The sequence below is a fragment of the Mustelus asterias genome, chromosome 17 (assembly GCF_964213995.1).
Source record: "Mustelus asterias chromosome 17, sMusAst1.hap1.1, whole genome shotgun sequence".
In the NCBI taxonomy this organism is placed as follows: domain Eukaryota; kingdom Metazoa; phylum Chordata; class Chondrichthyes; order Carcharhiniformes; family Triakidae; genus Mustelus; species Mustelus asterias.
This window is the reverse complement of record NC_135817.1, coordinates 57,583,617-57,600,753: the sequence shown is the minus strand read 5'-3', so window position 1 is coordinate 57,600,753 and position 17,137 is coordinate 57,583,617. Positions and strand designations below refer to the sequence as shown.

At 43.9% G+C, this 17,137-nt stretch overlaps 1 protein-coding gene across 1 annotated transcript in view; it reads left to right on the top strand.

Moving 5' to 3' along the window:
- The window catches only part of LOC144506068 (lebercilin-like protein), a 78,169-nt gene that overhangs the window by 4,565 nt on the left and 56,467 nt on the right, over positions 1-17,137 (top strand). Inside the window, exon 2 of the mRNA XM_078231885.1 lies at positions 14,401-14,538. Coding sequence (XP_078088011.1) covers positions 14,401-14,538 — 138 coding nt within the window. The remainder of the gene's footprint in view (positions 1-14,400; positions 14,539-17,137) is intronic.

Below are 17,137 nucleotides of genomic sequence, written 5' to 3'. Positions count from 1 at the left end.
CGGTGGGGTTTAGTATAGCTTCCCACTTATGGGGAGCTGATGGCCCAATCCCGCTGGAGTGAAAGGGGACAATAGAGGGTCCCAGCCTGGGCCCCCTGTCACTGCCCAAGGGGAAAAGTGCCAATGCCCAGAGGGCACCTTGGCACTGTCCACCGAGCATCGGGCTATACCAGACTATACCAGGATGCCCTTCATGTAGTTATTCAAGAACTCTTCCAACCAGACTAGGAGGAATAATCACTAGGATTCCACACAATAGACACTCATCTTGGATAGTCAACTCAAGCTTTCTTGACACATGTGATGGTTTCAAATCAGGATGTGGACGATGCATCCCAGCTATCATTCCTTTCAATACCATATCCATCCCCTTCCCCGTCATGAGATCATTTCTGGTATGTCTCTGAACTTGAGAAGCTGTCACAAGCAAATGATCTACTTAGCGAAAAATATGGAATATTAGCAAAACTAGTTGGTGAAACCTGTTCATTAGGTAAAGGTAAGTGTGGTTATGCATCAGCATTTGCATGGCACTCTGACTGATGATACTTTATATCATAGGAGTGTGCAGATAGGATCAGTGACCATCTTTGCAATCGGCCAGCAGCTAATGAAGGTATGCCTTTATACAGCCCAAAAATAATAGTGAAGGGTTGATGATCAGTGAAATGAAGACCATATAAATAATGATGATATCTGGGTGATGGCCGGCCAGAGTAGAGGTAGGCAGGTAGTGCAGGTGTGCAGGAGTCCTCTGGGGGGCGCCATCCACTGCTCAAATAGATATGTTGCTTTGGACACTGTTGGGGGTGATGATTTCTCAAGGGAATACAGTGGAAGTCCGTGATACCACAGGTAATTCATCTGCACAGATTGGGAGGAAAAAGAGGGATAGGGCTATAGTGATAGGGGATTTAATTGTAAGGGGAACAGATAGGTGTTTCTGTGACCACAAAAAGTGATTCCAGGATGGCATGATGCCTCCCTGGTGCTAGTGTCCAGGATGCCACAGAGCGGTTGTGGAACATTTTGGAGGGAGAGAGCGAAGAGCCAGCAGTCAGGGTGCACATTGGTACCAGTGACATAGATGGAAAAAGAGATGAGTTCCTGAAAGCTGAATACAGGGAGTTAGGTGATAAATTAAAAAGTAGGACCTCTGAGGTAGTAATTCCAGGACTTCTTTATTCTTTTCTTTCCTGGGATGTGCGTGTCACTGGCAAGACCAGCATTTGTTTCCTTTCCAGAATTTTCCTTGAACTGAGTGGCTTGCTAGGCCATTTCAGAGGGCAGTTGCATGTAGGCCAGACCAGGTAAGGATGGCAGATTTCTTTCCCAAAAGGGACATTAGTGAGTGAACCAGATGTGTTTTTATAACAATCGATTATGGTTTCATGGTCACCATTACTGAGGCTAGCTTTTAATTCCAATTATTTTATTAATTGAATTTAAATTACACCAGCTGCCATTGTGGGATTTGAACCTATATCCCCAGCGCATTAGCCTGGGCCTCTGGATTGCTAGTCTCGTGACATTACCACTATAGCGCTGTCTGCCCCTGCAAAGAGATCGAAGCTGGAAAATCAACATTCACTCATTTTTACTCTTATGTGAGGAATAAAAGAATGACCAGGGTGAGGTTAGGGCCGGTCAAGGACAGTAGTGGGAACTTGTGTATGGAGTCAGTAGAGATAGGCGAGGTGATGAATGAATACTTTTCTTCAGTGTTCACCAAGGAGAGGGGCCATGTTTTTGAGGAAGAGAAGGTGTTACATGCTAATAGGCTGGAGGAAATAGATGTTCGGAGGGAGGATGTCCTGGCAGTTTTGAATAAACTGAAGGTCGATAAGTCCCCTGGGCCTGATGAAATATATCCTAGGATTCTTTGGGAGGCAAGGGATGAGATTGCAGAGCCTTTGGCTTTGATCTTTGGGTCCTCACTGTCCACGGGGATGGTGCCAGAGGACTGGAGCGTGGCGAATGTTGTTCCTCTGTTTAAGAAAGGGAATAGAAATGACCCTGGTAATTATAGACCGGTTAGTCTTACTTCGGTAGTTGGTAAATTGATGGAAAAGGTCCTGAGGGATGGGACTTACGACCATTTAGACAGATGCGGATTAATCCGGGATAGTCAGCACGGATTCGTGAAGGGCAAGTCGTGCCTCACAAATTTGATCGAATTTTTTGAGGAGGTAACTAAGTGTGTTGATGAAGGTAGGGCAGTTGATGTCATATACATGGATTTTAGTAAGGCGTTTGATAAGGTCCCCCATGGTCGGCTTATGATGAAAGTAAGGAGGTGTGGGATAGAGGGAAAGTTGGCCGATTGGATAGGTAACTGGCTATCTGATCGAAGACAGAGGGTGGTGGTGGATGGAAAATTTTCGGATTGGAGGCAGGTTGCTAGCGGAGTGCCACAGGGATCAGTGCTTGGTCCTCTGCTCTTTGTGATTTTTATTAATGACTTAGAGGAGGGGGCTGAAGGGTGGATCAGTAAATTTGCTGATGACACCAAGATTGGTGGAGTAGTGGATGAGGTGGAGGGCTGTTGTAGGCTGCAAAGAGACATAGATAGGATGCAAAGCTGGGCTGAAAAATGGCAAATGGAGTTTAACCCTGATAAATGTGAGGTGATTCATTTTGGTAGGACTAATTTAAATGTGGATTACAGGGTCAAAGGTAGGGTTCTGAAGACTGTGGAGGAACAGAGAAATCTTGGGGTCCATATCCACAGATCTCTAAAGGTTGCCACTCAAGTGGATAGAGCTGTGAAGAAGGCCTATAGTGTGTTAGCTTTTATTAACAGGGGGTTGGAGTTTAAGAGCCGTGGGGTTATGCTGCAACTGTACAGGACCTTGGTGAGACCACATTTGGAATATTGTGTGCAGTTCTGGTCACCTCACTATAAGAAGGATGTGGAAGCGCTGGAAAGAGTGCAGAGGAGATTTACCAGGATGCTGCCTGGTTTGGAGGGTAGGTCTTATGAGGAAAGGTTGAGGGAGCTAGGGCTGTTCTCTCTGGAGCGGAGGAGGCTGAGGGGAGACTTAATAGAGGTTTATAAAATGATGAAGGGGATAGATAGAGTGAACGTTCAAAGACTATTTCCTCGGGTGGATGGAGCTATTACAAGAGGGCATAACTATAGGGTTCGTGGTGGGAGATATAGGAAGGATATCAGAGGTAGGTTCTTTACGCAGAGAGTGGTTGGGGTGTGGAATGGACTGCCTGCAGTGATAGTGGAGTCAGACACTTTAGGAACATTTAAGCGGTTATTGGATAGGCACATGGAGCACACCAGGATGATAGGGAGTGGGATAGCTTGATCTTGGTTTCAGATAAAGCTCGGCACAACATCGTGGGCCGAAGGGCCTGTTCTGTGCTGTACTGTTCTATGTTCTATGTTCATTCAGGGTTATTTGACTTTTAGGAAGGACAGGCAAGAAGGAAATGGTGGTGGGGTATCTTTGCTAATAAGAGAGGGAATTAGTACAGTTCTGAGGGACGACCGGGGTGTGGGTGGGGGGTGGGGGGGTAGGGGCTCAAAATCTGGTGAAAACTGGAAATTGCAAATCTCACCAACAAGATCGTGTTCTCTGATTTCCCCGCCCCTTGTTGGTGACAGGCGGGTGCTAGCCTGGCAGTGCTAACCTATGCCAGGGGCATGTGCAGAGACTTGTCTGTTTGTTGTGGTGGGAGGAGAGGGGTTGTGGGGATGATTGGGGGGATGCGGTTGCCAGAGATGATTGGTAGGGTGAGGAAGCCCCAGATACCTCTGTAATGGAGGAGATTAATTACTATTTGTGATCGTAGTGTGGGGAGTGGGGGAGTGCTATGTTGTGGCTGTTACGACGTTGTCCGGAGATTTGTTCGGAACAAGGAGGTATTTATTGATAAAGAGAAACTTAGGTACATGAGGATGTTGCAGCATGAAGCTGCTTTTGAGCAGAGCTCCAAACTTTACATGTTTACTTCATGGATGCTGGATGATTCTACTTTAGAGAGGACTCTGCCTTCTGGTGTGATCACTCACTCTTCAGTTTCCATTGGTCCCTCAAGTTAGGTGACTCACTTCTGATGTACTGTCTTAAAGAAAGTAAGGAGTCTAACAACACTCCTTACTTTGTTTACCCCAGTCCGACACCGGCATCTCTACATCCTGTCTTAAAGAGACAGACACCACACACACAACAGGGAGTTATTTCTTATTTGTGACCAAGGTGTCCTTTAAAAATGGTGCTCCGATCTGAAAGTCCCCGCCCCACCAGAGTGACGGTGCAAACCCCGCCCACTTTTTTTGCTTTCAAAGTGTCAAGATCTGGAGAGAAAACCAGTGGAGCTGAAGACTTTCACACTGGTTTTCTCAGTTTGATAAATTCTTGTCAGATTCCCCCCCCAATAGATGAGCGGTGACAGACCGCTCCGCAATGTGTTTGATGCAACCTCCAGTCATGACAGCCCCCAGACACCCCCCATCCCCCACCCCCACCAATACACACACACCCACACACTGCTGCTCTGCCCCAAGGTTCCCTGCTCTTCGACACTGCTGCTCTTGCCCCATGGTCCCTTCTTTCCTGCACTGTTGCAGATAACCCAAGGTTCCCTTTCCTCCTCTCCAGCAGAGTTGTGTGTGTCCAACACCACAAGCCAGCCACGAAGCAACTGTTGTGGAGATTTGCCCGCGACCATCCAATTCTGCAGTGCCGCTTCCTTGTATCAGGACGTTCGCGAGCACCACACTAAGTTGTATGCACTCACCTCCAAATTTCCTCAAAGTTCAGATGCACGCTTTTTAAGAGCAGTTGCAAATCGCACCAGTCTGAAATCACACTGATTTGGGATTAAAATTTGACTCGGGGGGAGGGGGGGGGTGATTCCAGAGTGTGGCCACGATAATGAGGTGCAAATGTATTAAAATTTAGCTTCCGACATTCGTTGGTGGGAAATACAATCCGCCATTGATGGGGGAGGATACAGTCACTTCCTGGATTTACATCCCCAGGAAATGTGTCCAACTTGCTTTCTCCATGTCTTGCCTGAAATCCTGTCTGTGGTTATCAATGGCATTGGGATGAACTTATGCAAATATATACAGAGTGTACAGCCGTGGGTCCACTGACCTACCATACCAGATCCACCCTAGAAAAAGATCTGATTATTGACATTGTCCATGGTTTCAGCTATGATGGCAAAGTCAATCAGCAACTTACTAGTTATCCACCATCATCAACTGATCCAGAGTGGCTGGAGCATGGATTGTGCCACTGGCACCTCTTCAGTGTAACTCTGAAACATGTCAGGTCTGACAATATCCATGGAGAGAGAACAGAGCCAGCGTTTTGAGTCTTGGCCTGAGATCTGAAAAAAAAGGGTCACCCAGATTCCAAATGTTAGCCCTGTTCGCTCCCCACAGATGCTGTCAGATCTGCCTAGATTTCCCAGCACTTTCTGTCTTTGTTTCAGATTCTGGCATCTGAAAGCATTTGCTTTTATGCGAATCATTTCCTGTGCTTCCAGTTCCCTGGGGTTGAGAGGGAAAAGTGCTGGTCATTCTGGAGCAGACACAATGAGATGAATGTCTTCCTTCTATGCTCGTAAGATTTATACCCTTTATTGATTTTTTAATTCAGTAGCTACAAAGGATGATTGCACACATGGCAAATGAAGGCAGGATTGGACTTGCCTATTCCACTGTAGGAGAGGCTGCCTAAGCTTAAGAAAGAAAGGCTTTACATTTGTGTCGTGCGTTTTACATTCTCAGCTCTTCCAAAGTCCAATGTTCAGGCAAACATAGCCAATTTATTCATAGCACGATCCTACAAACCTCAATAAAATAAATGTTTTTAGCGGTGTTTGTTGAGGGATAAATGTTTCACAGGACATTTGGAGAAGACCCCTGCTTTTCTTTGAATAATGCCATGGGACCTTACAATATACCTGGACAGGGAATGGCCTCAGTTTAATGCGCCTTCTGAAGTGCTGGTTGATCATATAGAAACATGGCTTGATCAGACAGAATCATGGCTTGGCCATACAGAAACATGGCACCTACAGAGTTTCTCAGCTGCTTGAAATTCAGAGCACAGCAGTTTGCGACATATATTGCCAATGGGTGAGATTGCTCAGCTGTGATGTTCAGGTATAAGTGACATGGTCCCTTTGTTAGATACGTTATCACATGAAGAATGGTGTCATGAGATGAGGAACTACTGAGGGAAAACTGAAGAAAATTGTGTACCTTCATTTGCTTACGTGATGTTATTAATTTTGGAATAATTGTGCACCCCAGACACCAATAACTGAGAGTATGTGAGGGATTTGGATTTCTGCTGAAGAAACAAATGTGAACATCCTCAAACTGCTCCTGGATTATGAGTTTAGAAAGATTCATGAATGTAAATACATGCTGATGTCAATCCCACCACTAGGCGTCACTGTGGCCTGCCCCCTTTTCTCAGTTAAGTTCGTGTTCACAAATAGCAGTCCACCAATCAACGTGCCAGTGTTTTAATTTTAAATAAGAGAGTAAACTACGCAAATGTGAATGATAATTCTGGGAAAAGAAGAACTTTTAATTTTGGTCATACATTGTAAGCAACTACCATTCCCAGGTATCACACTGCAGCCATGGACTCACAAGGTTGTTCAACCTAACTTATTAAGTACCAGTATAATTGCTTTCCATTTTCCATACTAACAGCTTCAGGAAAGAAATGTACAATTCCTCTTTCATATCAATGTCAATAGCAGGTTTGCTCAAAGAGCCTGAACCCATCTGGAATTTTTTTGCAAGCTCATTCCACATTCTAGCCTTGAAACCATCAGACAAAGGCCTTCAACCTACCAATCTGCCCTGGATTCAAATCCATTTCCGAAGAAGGGAAGGTATATATCTAAGCCACTTACACTATCTAGTTCATTGTAAATGGGACCTTTTGATAGCATGTGGTGCCTTGCATACCAGAAAGATCAAAGAACCAGCTGAGAGTCTCACTACATACAACTATAAGAAATTATTCTAATCCTTTACTTGCCCTTGGTGCTTGGTGATTGTAGGGAAATCTGTATTTAAGTGGAAGTGGAGCAGTATTGAGATGAAAATCGCTCCATTGTTTTTCATTTGCATCCATCCTTTATCCATCGCTTATTCCTATCTCTTTCTCATTTCTGGAATTCCTTCTATTCCTCTCAAAGAATGGGGTAATCTCTAGAGATATCTATTAGATGACCTCCGCTTCTTACTGTAATAATTCCACCCTTCCCCCCATTGTATTTGCTCAGATGTCTCCACTTACTGCACACAACGTCTGAACTTTCCCTTTCTCTCTGCCGTGAGTTGTCCTCATCTCTGCTCAAGAAGGCCCTTGATTGTATCTATCCCACTTCCCATGCCTCTGCTCCCAATGTCCTGGCCTTCCATTTCTCTGAATAACAATAAGTTGCACTTATATAGCACATATAATGTGGTAAAACACCCCAAGATGTTTCACTGAAATTTTATCAAACAAGAATTTAGGTTAGAAGGGAGTATAGATTTTAAGGAGCAACTAACAGAATGAAAACAGAGGTGGAGAGATTTTGCTTGACAATCAACTCGTTACAATAGCAGAAACACAGCTCGAATGTGTTGTGATCTGGCAGAGTATTGGGTTCTGTCATTCAGCATTTTTATTGTAAGATTCAGGCAGCAAAAGTATTTCTAGGTGAGAAAAAGATTGATCTCTATTTGCGATAGTATTTGTAGCATCCAGTGGGATCAGAATGTCGTGTTGAAAAACCTTTGGATGAAATGAATGTTACATTATTGATCTCCTAAAGCAGTGATCTGCTCTTAGGTAAAATCATCAGGCATCAAATATTTTGAGAGTTTAAAAAAAGCAATTAACTTTTTTGGAAAGGAAAATACTAAATCTCAGATTATGATGGAAACTACCTGCTTGTTTACTTTTCAATCTCATTGTGAAGGGCACTTCATCTACTGGTTTACAGGATAATAAATTTATGGGACTTAAGATGAAGTATTCAGAGTTGCAAGTAGAGGTAGAAATTAAGATTGACAAAGAATTCTGAAGAAAATTCATTTTTACCATTTTAGCAAGGTAAATATGTGGGGTTATGGGGATGGGGCCTGGATGGGATTGTTACTGGTGCAGACATGATGGGCCGAATGGCCTCTTTCTGCAGTGTGGGGACTCTATGATTAATCGGTGATATCAGCAGCATCTCACAATCTGCTGTCCAAACTGCATCTCCCATTCCACTGATGCCTTGTTTTCCCAGCTACGACGAGTTGAGGCAGTCAAACACAAAAGGCTGTCGGGTCCACTGTAGCAGCTGGATGCTCACTGGTACAGGGAGTCATTGACTGCGCACATGTGACAACACCCTCAAGTTTGCTGACGACGCCACCATAGTGGGTCAGGTCTTAGACTATGACGAGACAGAGTAAAGGAATGAGATAGAGAACTGGTGCGACAACAATAATCTCTCCCTCAATGTCAACAAAACGAAGGAGATAGTCATCAACTTCAGGAAGCGTAGTGGAGAACATGACCCTATCTACACCATGGAATTATCAGTGCTTCAAGTTCTTAGATGTCCAGATCACCAACAACCTGTCCTTGTCCCCGCATGCCGAAACTATAGTTAAGAAAGCCCACCAACACCTCTACTTTCTCAGAAGACTAAGGAAATTTGACATGTCAGCAATAACTCTCACCAACCTTTATAGATACACCATAGAAAGCATTCTTTCTGGTTGCTTCACAGCTTGGTATGGCTTCTGCTCTGCCCAAGATCGCAAGAAACTATAAAAGTTCGTGAGTGAAACCCTGACCATCACTCAAACCAGCCTTCCAACCATTGACTCTGTCTACACTTCCTGTTGCCTCAGAAAAGCAGCCAGCACCCTGGACATTCTCTCTTCCACCTTCTTCCGTCAGGAAAAAGACACAAAAGTCTGATGTCACGTACCAACCGACTCAAGAACAACTTCTTCCCTGCTGCTGTCAGACTTTTGAATGGACCTACCTCGTACTAAGTTGATTTTTCTCTACACCCTAGATATGACTGTAACACTACATTCTGCACTCTCTCCTTTCCTTCTCTATGAATGGTATGCCTTGTCTGTATAGCGTGCAAGAAACAATACTTTTCACTGTATACTAATACATGTGACAATAATAAATCAAATCAAATCAAATCATTCTGCAGCAGTCACATCGAATCATAGAATCCCTACAGTGCAGAAGGAGACCATTTGGCTCATCAAGTCTGCACTGACTCTTCGAAAGAGCATTTTACCCAGGGCCTATCCCTGTAACCCTGCATATTTACCCCGCTAATCCCCTAACATACACATCTTGAGACACTAAGGGTGGAACTTTCCCGTCCCACCCACCACGGGAATTGTAGCAGCAGAGGTCGGACCATGCAAAGGTCCGTTGACCTTGGGGTGGGATTTTCCAGTCTTGGGGATGCACGGCTGGAAAATTCCACCCGAGCGGACAATTTAGCATGGCGAATCTCCCACTGGTTTTTATTTCCCCACAGAGCATCAGCAGCTAGTTTCTTGGAGACCAGGCTACCCTCTAAAGGCTTGACTGATAACTTCTGTAAGGAATCCTACCAGTGAACTAGAGGAGAAATATAATAGGAATTTACATAATCAGAAGGGCATTAGTAGAACAAGCCATGGGGTTGCTAAATATGTCCTTCTGGTGCTTTGGCAGATCTGGAGGTGCCCTTCAATTTGCCCCATCTACGATCTCTAGAACAATTGTGATCTTCTGTACCCTTCATAACATCAGACTGCAGAAGAGGGGTGGAGCTGTAGGAAGAGGAAAGTGCAGATAGATTGGCATCTGAGGAGAATGAAGAACAGGAGGAGGGTAATTGTCATGCCAGCGATCTGTGATTGTCAATAAACTGAGAAATTGGATACTAAAGATATGGCAGAATTACAGAGCAGTGGCAGAGTCCTCTTCAATTGTAAGTGGTTACCTGACCCACAACACTGCTACATGCAATTCAGGACAGGTAAAGTTCCAACCAATGTATTTGTACACAATTCAGGCTGTGCTGTATTGTAAATACATCAACACCTATATTGCTGTATGTGCCAAAGGAACAGAAAATCGCCCTTCCCATAACAATAATTAAGTAATCAGTGTGATAGTAATGTGTCTTTCTTTTGCAGGATGTTTTGTCAGCACCTTGTTGTTTGTAGCAGGTGTCCTTTATTCTTACTGAGGCAGTATAATTGGTATCATGTTGATTTTAACCTGAACTAATGCAGTGTTCTGTGGTTTTAGTGGTCTTTGAGGATTGCTGAGTAGATCTTGATTTTTGGATAATTAACAGGTCAGATCTGCGAGGGGACAGCTGTTTCTCCTAGAGCATTCCAGGTTTTAGTTTCGTTTTCAGAAGCAGCTTGAAGCTAAGAGAGGTAACAGTGGTTTTACTCTCCCTGGAGCTGGAGGTTTCGTTTTTTAAGTGTTGCTATGTTGGAAATTATGATGTGGAGATGCTGGCGTTGGACTGGGGTAAACACAGTAAGAAGTCTCACAACACCAGGTTAAAGTCCAACAGGTTTATTTGGTAGCACAAGCCACTAGCTTTCGGAGCGCTGCCCCTTCATCAGGTAAGTGGGAGTTCTGTTCACAAACAGGGCATATAAAGACACAAACTCAATTTACAAAATAATGGTTGGAATGCGAGTCTTTGCGGGTAATCAAGTCTTAAAGGTACAGACAATGTGAGTGGAGAGAGGGTTAAGCACAGGTTAAAGAGATGTGTATTGTCTCCAGCCAGGCCAGTTAGTGAGATTTTGCAAGCCCAGGCAAGTCGTGGGGATTACAGATACTGTGACATGAACCCAATATCCCGGTTGAGGCCGTCCTCGTGTGTGCGGAACTTGGCTATCAGTCTCTGCTCAGCGACTCTGCGTTGTCGTGTGTCGTGAAGGCCACCTTGGAGAACGCTTACCCGAAGATCAGAGGCCGAATGCCCGTGACCGCCGAAGTGTTCCCCAACAGGAAGAGAACGCTTTTGCCTGGTGATTGCCGAGCGGTGTTCATTTATCCGTTGTCGTAGCGTCTGCATGATCTCCCCAATGTACCATGCCTTGGGACATCCTTTCCTGCAGCGTATCAGGTGGACAACGTTGGCCGAGTTGCAAGTGTATGTACTGTGTACCTGGTGGATGGTGTTCTCATGTGAGATGATGGCATCCGTGTCGATGATCCGGCACGTCTTGCAGAGGTTGCTGTGGCATTTTTGTGTGGTGTCATGGTCACTGTTCTCCTGAAGGCTGGGTAGTTTGCTGCAGACAATGGTCTGTTTGAGGTTGTGTCATTGTTTGAAGGCAAGAAGTGGGGATGTGGGGATGGCCTTTATCCCTCTGAAGTTTGGCTGTTTGCAGAATATATCCTTCTCTGCAAACAGCTGGCCTGCATTTCTGTATATGGGTGTTACAAAGCTGAAAATCCAGCATCAAGTGAGTATACTCATTTTGTGCTGACTAGATTTGTGTCTGTGGGATGTTGCTTTACCTTGGAACAACAGAGATAGCTAGCTGTTAGGAGTTATACTGTGTCACATTTAAGTCTTGTAATTAGTAAAAATTATGCTAATTCTTTTTGTTATATTTTAACTGTGTTCGTAAATAAAGTTTGTTTGATAAAAGCTTCCTGGGGGTCACGTGAATCACACCTGCAGTGAAGCACCTTATGCTCACCCATGCCAAAATCATATGTAAAACCTAGGGTCTAGGCTAATGTCACAAAACACCTTGAAGTTTCTGGCCTGATTTTCTCCATCAGCATTTTAAAAAACAACTAAAGCAGAGTACGTTTTAGTGTTTATTAAGGTCATCAATAATAGTGTTATATAGTTTGGAGTAGTTTGTAATGCTATTTTGTCTTTCATAATTGTACCAGACTCTCCCAGGCCATCGCATTAGTACACATTACATGCAGGATAAAGCTGCTCCTGTCTACCACCCCCACACACTCCCACCCCAAACTTGTTAAAACAACTCAGTTGTGCTCCAGTGATTTTTTTCCTTTTCCACACCAGCTGTTCAAATGGTCTCTTTAGGTGTATATATTTTCCATTATTCATTCATTATAATAATGTAGGTATGAATGCAAAATGGGATTCCCTTATTAAAGTTTGTGTCAAACTCAATAAGATATGCCCCTCTGCTTATCATTTAGGCATGATGTGGAGATGCCGGCGTTGGACTGGGGTAAACACAGTAAGAAGTCTAACAACACCCAGGTTAAAGTCCAACAGGTTTATTTGGTAGCAAAAGCCACAAGCTTTCGGAGCCCCAAGCCCCTTCTTCAGGTGAGTGAGGACTCGTGTTCACAAACAGGGCATATAAAGACACAAACTCAATTTACAAGATAATGGCCCACCCATTATCTTGTAAATTGAGTTTGTGTCTTTATATGCCCTGTTTGTGAACACGAGTCCTCACTCACCTGAAGAAGGGGCTTGGGGCTCCGAAAGCTTGTGGCTTTTGCTACCAAATAAACCTGTTGGACTTTAACCTGGTGTTGTGAGACTTCTTACTGTCATTTAGGTACCAGATTATTTATCGTGGACTTTCAACAGGTTTGTGATTTGTCAAATGTATTTTGTTCAGGGTTTGCATAGTCTCCTGGAGAAATTCATCTCATCAGTTTGGATTGGATTTGATCCCTGAAGTGGAAAAGTACTTAATCCTTTTTAGTCCACTATTTTATGTTCTTATTTGGTAAATTCCCTTTGTCTAATACTCCCAAGGAATCATTTTAGCAAGGGCAAACCTCTCCATAACTACCGGATTCAATCCTTCATGGGATGTGAGCATCACTGACAAGGCCACCATTTATTGCCCATCCCTAATTCTCCTTGAAGAAGTGGTGGTGAGCTGCCTTCTTCAACCATTACAGACCATGTGGTGTAGGTACACCTACATGTGCCTGCTACCCATGTCTTTCTAGGTGGTTGCGGGCACAGGTTTGGAAGGTGCTGTTCCAGGAACCTTGGCAAGTTGCTGCAGTGCATCTTGTAGATGTTACACACTGTAACCATGATGCGTCAGTGGTGGAGGTGGAGTGAGTGAGTGTTTAATGGGGTGGATGGGGGTGTCAATCAAGGGGGCTGCTTTGTGCTGGATTGCATCAAGTTTCTTAAATATTCTTGGAGCTACGTTTATCCAGGCATGCAAAAAAGTAATTAGGAACTGAGGTGACACGGTGGCACAGTGTCAGCACTGCTACCCTCACAGCGCCAGAGACCTGAGTTTGATTCCTGGCTCGGGTGACTGTCTGTGCGGAGTCTGCACATTCTCCCCATGTTTGTGTGGGTTTCCTCCGGGTGCTCCAGTTTCCTCCCACAGTCTGAAAGACGTGCTGGTTAGGTGCATTGGCCATGCTAAATTCTCCCTCAGTGTACCTGAACAGGCGCCGGAGTGTGGCAACTTGGGGATTTTCACAGTAACTTCATCGCAGTGTTATTTTAAGCCTTCTTGTGACACAAAAAAATAAACTTAAACTTACATTTTAATCAGGAGCCCTCATATTTTTAATCAAGATTCAGTTTCAGTGAAGTTGAATATATATAATACCCCCCCCCACCCGCCCGCCTTACTGCTCCTCTCCCACTGCAACTAAAATATATCTGATATGTTTCTGAATCTTTTGTTAGGAGTTCACCTCAAAAGAGTCTTGTATGCTGTGTCACCACCAGGTGATGTCCTGAACACTCCCATGTGCACGGGCTTTTTATTTGCATTGTTGTTGAGGTTTACATAGCATTCTTTTTTCTAAGAGAGTTTTCAAGTAATATTGAAACATTGGTACCAAGAAACTTAGTTATCTTACACATTCTCAATGGCGACATTGCATTTTAATCAGTCGTTACATGCTAAGCACTTCCACAGTCATTACTTTGTCACTTGGCAACACCAGAACTGGACATTGTGCCATTAGAAAGATCCAGGTTCAACATCTGGCCGGTGCTGAGTTGGCTGATCAGAGATGGGACATCAATAAAGGCACTAAAACTGATTTGATCACCTGGTCTTGGGAAGATTTCCAGCTCCTGCTTGCTATGCACCAGTAGCTACTGAAAAATGGATAAATGGGCATTGGGTAAAGATAGATGTAGTTTGGTTTTGAGACCTTTAATTGAGATGCCCCCATGATAGAATAACCAACATTTTACACTGTGCTCATGGATAGTCCAATTGGCCACGGTGTCGAAGGGTTGCTGGTGCCTGAGGAATCATTCCACTTGATGAATCTGCGTCTTCAGGAAAGGAAGGGATGTATGAACACAGAAGTATTGTCTTCAATGGCAATTATCCCATGATTTTCCTGAGGGTGCTTATTTTGTTCACTGTGTCTCTAGGACCTGGAGAAAATTCTGGAATTAAAAGGTAAAAGTTTCGATCATCAGCTGGCTACAGAACACAGAAAGACACGGGAGGCCCTTGATCTGATAAAGAAGCTAGAATTGGAGCAACGCACTCTGAACCAAATGCTGACGGTATTGCTTTAACTGACCCATTGTAACATCATTGGTTTGTTTAAAACTTCAGCAATGAAAAAGTGAAGCATAATATTAAATCTGGGTAAAATTTGTGTAAATGAAGATATCAACCCCAGATAAATTAAGTTTACAAAGGTCCGATATTGGTACAGTGGGAAGCAAAATTAATCGATCAATATCTTTTGTATTTCTAAAGAGAAACCAACTTTTGCCCCACCAAGCACCCCACCTCATCCCCAACCCCTGTCATCCCTTCCCCACCCACTTTACTGACTCAGGAAATTTCCAGCAACCCTTCAGTACGTTGCCTAAATGACCATTTTTCATAAGCGTACCTAGATAGTGAGTATTGGGAGGGTTATTTCCATGTTGGGCATCATAGTCAACCCTAAAGCCTCTCCTTATCCAATGCCCAGTTGGGGGTCACTAGAAAATGATCCAGGAGGAGAAACTCTATCTGAGGTTTTTTTTCTCTTTTTTTAAGTCTTGTGAAGCAGATGTGGCTTTAGTAATGCGTCCTCGAAAATATAATTAATGTGAACTGAACATGTTGGCAAGAAATGTCTCAGAGCGACTTTTCAGCAGCAACACACATGGAAATCCACATCCTTCCTGAACTATAATAACATTATTCCCAATAACATTGAAATCTCACAAGCCATGTTGTTTACGGTTTGAGTCTTATCCTGCCTTTAAGAAAAAGTATTATCTCTTTTAATTGCAGACAAAGCAAATTAGGTCTTTGAAGGTGGGTCTCTCCTGGGCACTTAAGTAGCACACCTCTCTGCAGGCGCAGTGTTTTTCCAGCGTCAGATATACAGAGGGATGTGGTGATAAAGCTCTGCCATCTGTCTCAGTTCAGCATTGGGTCAGAGCGAATGGCTCCATCTGTCTCACAGAGCTAGCTGAAAAATAGTAGGCTTGCAGTCAGGGTGGAAGGACCAACTCCATATCGCCATTTTCCAAAAAAAGAGTGAATTATTTTTACAATAAAATGCCACTAGATTTACTCTGATGTTGTTAACACCAATAAGATGTACTTTTATTTTTGAATTCTTTGCACTCGCTACACTGTGAACAGGATGTTTGGAAATAATACAGGTTGTTCTGAACCCAATTCTCAACTGACATTCATCCACGTTATGTATTTTATAGCTGGGTCACTGGATCACAGTTTTCCCCATCTGAAAGAAAGTGAAGCTAATTTTAGTATTCCAAGACTGTGCAATCCGAAATTGACCAGCTCAGCATTAACCAGAGATACAATTTGGCCCTTCTGATCTGTGGGGTTCAGTATCGCACTGTGCAGTGCATTTACCATTGAAGGTGATCACTGGTTCTTTTCCATTTGTCCACATGGACTCGTTGCTGTCACAGTATAATCTCAGTAAGAAGTTTAACAACACCAGGTTAAAGTCCAACAGGTTTATTTGGTAGCAAAAGTCACACAAGCTTTCGAAGCTCTAAGCCCCTTCTTCAGGTGAGTGGGAATTCTGTTCACAAACAGAGCTTATAAAGACACAGACTCAATTTACATGAATAATGGTTGGAATGCGAATACTTACAACTAATCCAGTCTTTAAGAAACAAAACAATGGGAGTGGAGAGAGCATCAAGACAGGCTAAAAAGATGTGTATTGTCTCCAGACAAGACAGCCAGTGACACTGTCTTGTCTGGAGACAATACACATCTTTTTAGCCTGTCTTGATGCTCTCTCCACTCCCATTGTTTTGTTTCTTAAAGACTGGATTAGTTGTAAGTATTCGCATTCCAACCATTATTCATGTAAATTGAGTCTGTGTCTTTATAAGCTCTGTTTGTGAACAGAATTCCCACTCACCTGAAGAAGGGGCTTAGAGCTTCGAAAGCTTGTGTGGCTTTTGCTACCAAATAAACCTGTTGGACTTTAACCTGGTGTTGTTAAACTTCTTACTGTGTTTACCCCAGTCCAACGCCGGCATCTCCACATCACAGTATAATCTGTCAGCCGTGTGACTTTGCTTGAGTCTGGCTGAATCTTGTTCAATGGAAAAACTTGAGCCATTATTTTAACCTCGGGTCATTTAAGATCAAGTTACCCGATGTCTTCCCTTTTCTCGTATTGTTTGGTTAATTGCTTTATTTCCCCATCAAAGCCCCCAGTAAACCATCATTAACAAAACAATGTCATGGCCAGGATTCTCTGCTCCCATTAGCGTCTGGGCGGGTTTGGCGACAAATATTGCAAAAAGGCCAAAGTTGCGTTTTACGTCACCATGAAGGCTTGACGCGATCATCCCCTCGCCAGTGTTCGGTCGCATTCCCTGCCAATCAACGTTGGGAACCTCATTTGAATACATTAGCATCTCATTATCAAGCCCATATGCCAGGTTGCCCCACCACCCCCAACCCCCCAGATCAAAAAGTCCACCCAAATCCATCCATGGCAGTGTGATGTCAGAACAGTGTGAATCATGACTGGTTTCAAAAGGCGAGGACCCGTCTGAGGGGAGGTCAGAGGTGGGCGCAGCAGAGCGGCTCTATGTATTCAGGGAGGAGAGGAGTTACTGGAGTTTGACTGGGGGGGAGGGGGATGGTGGTGGGTGACCAGGCTTC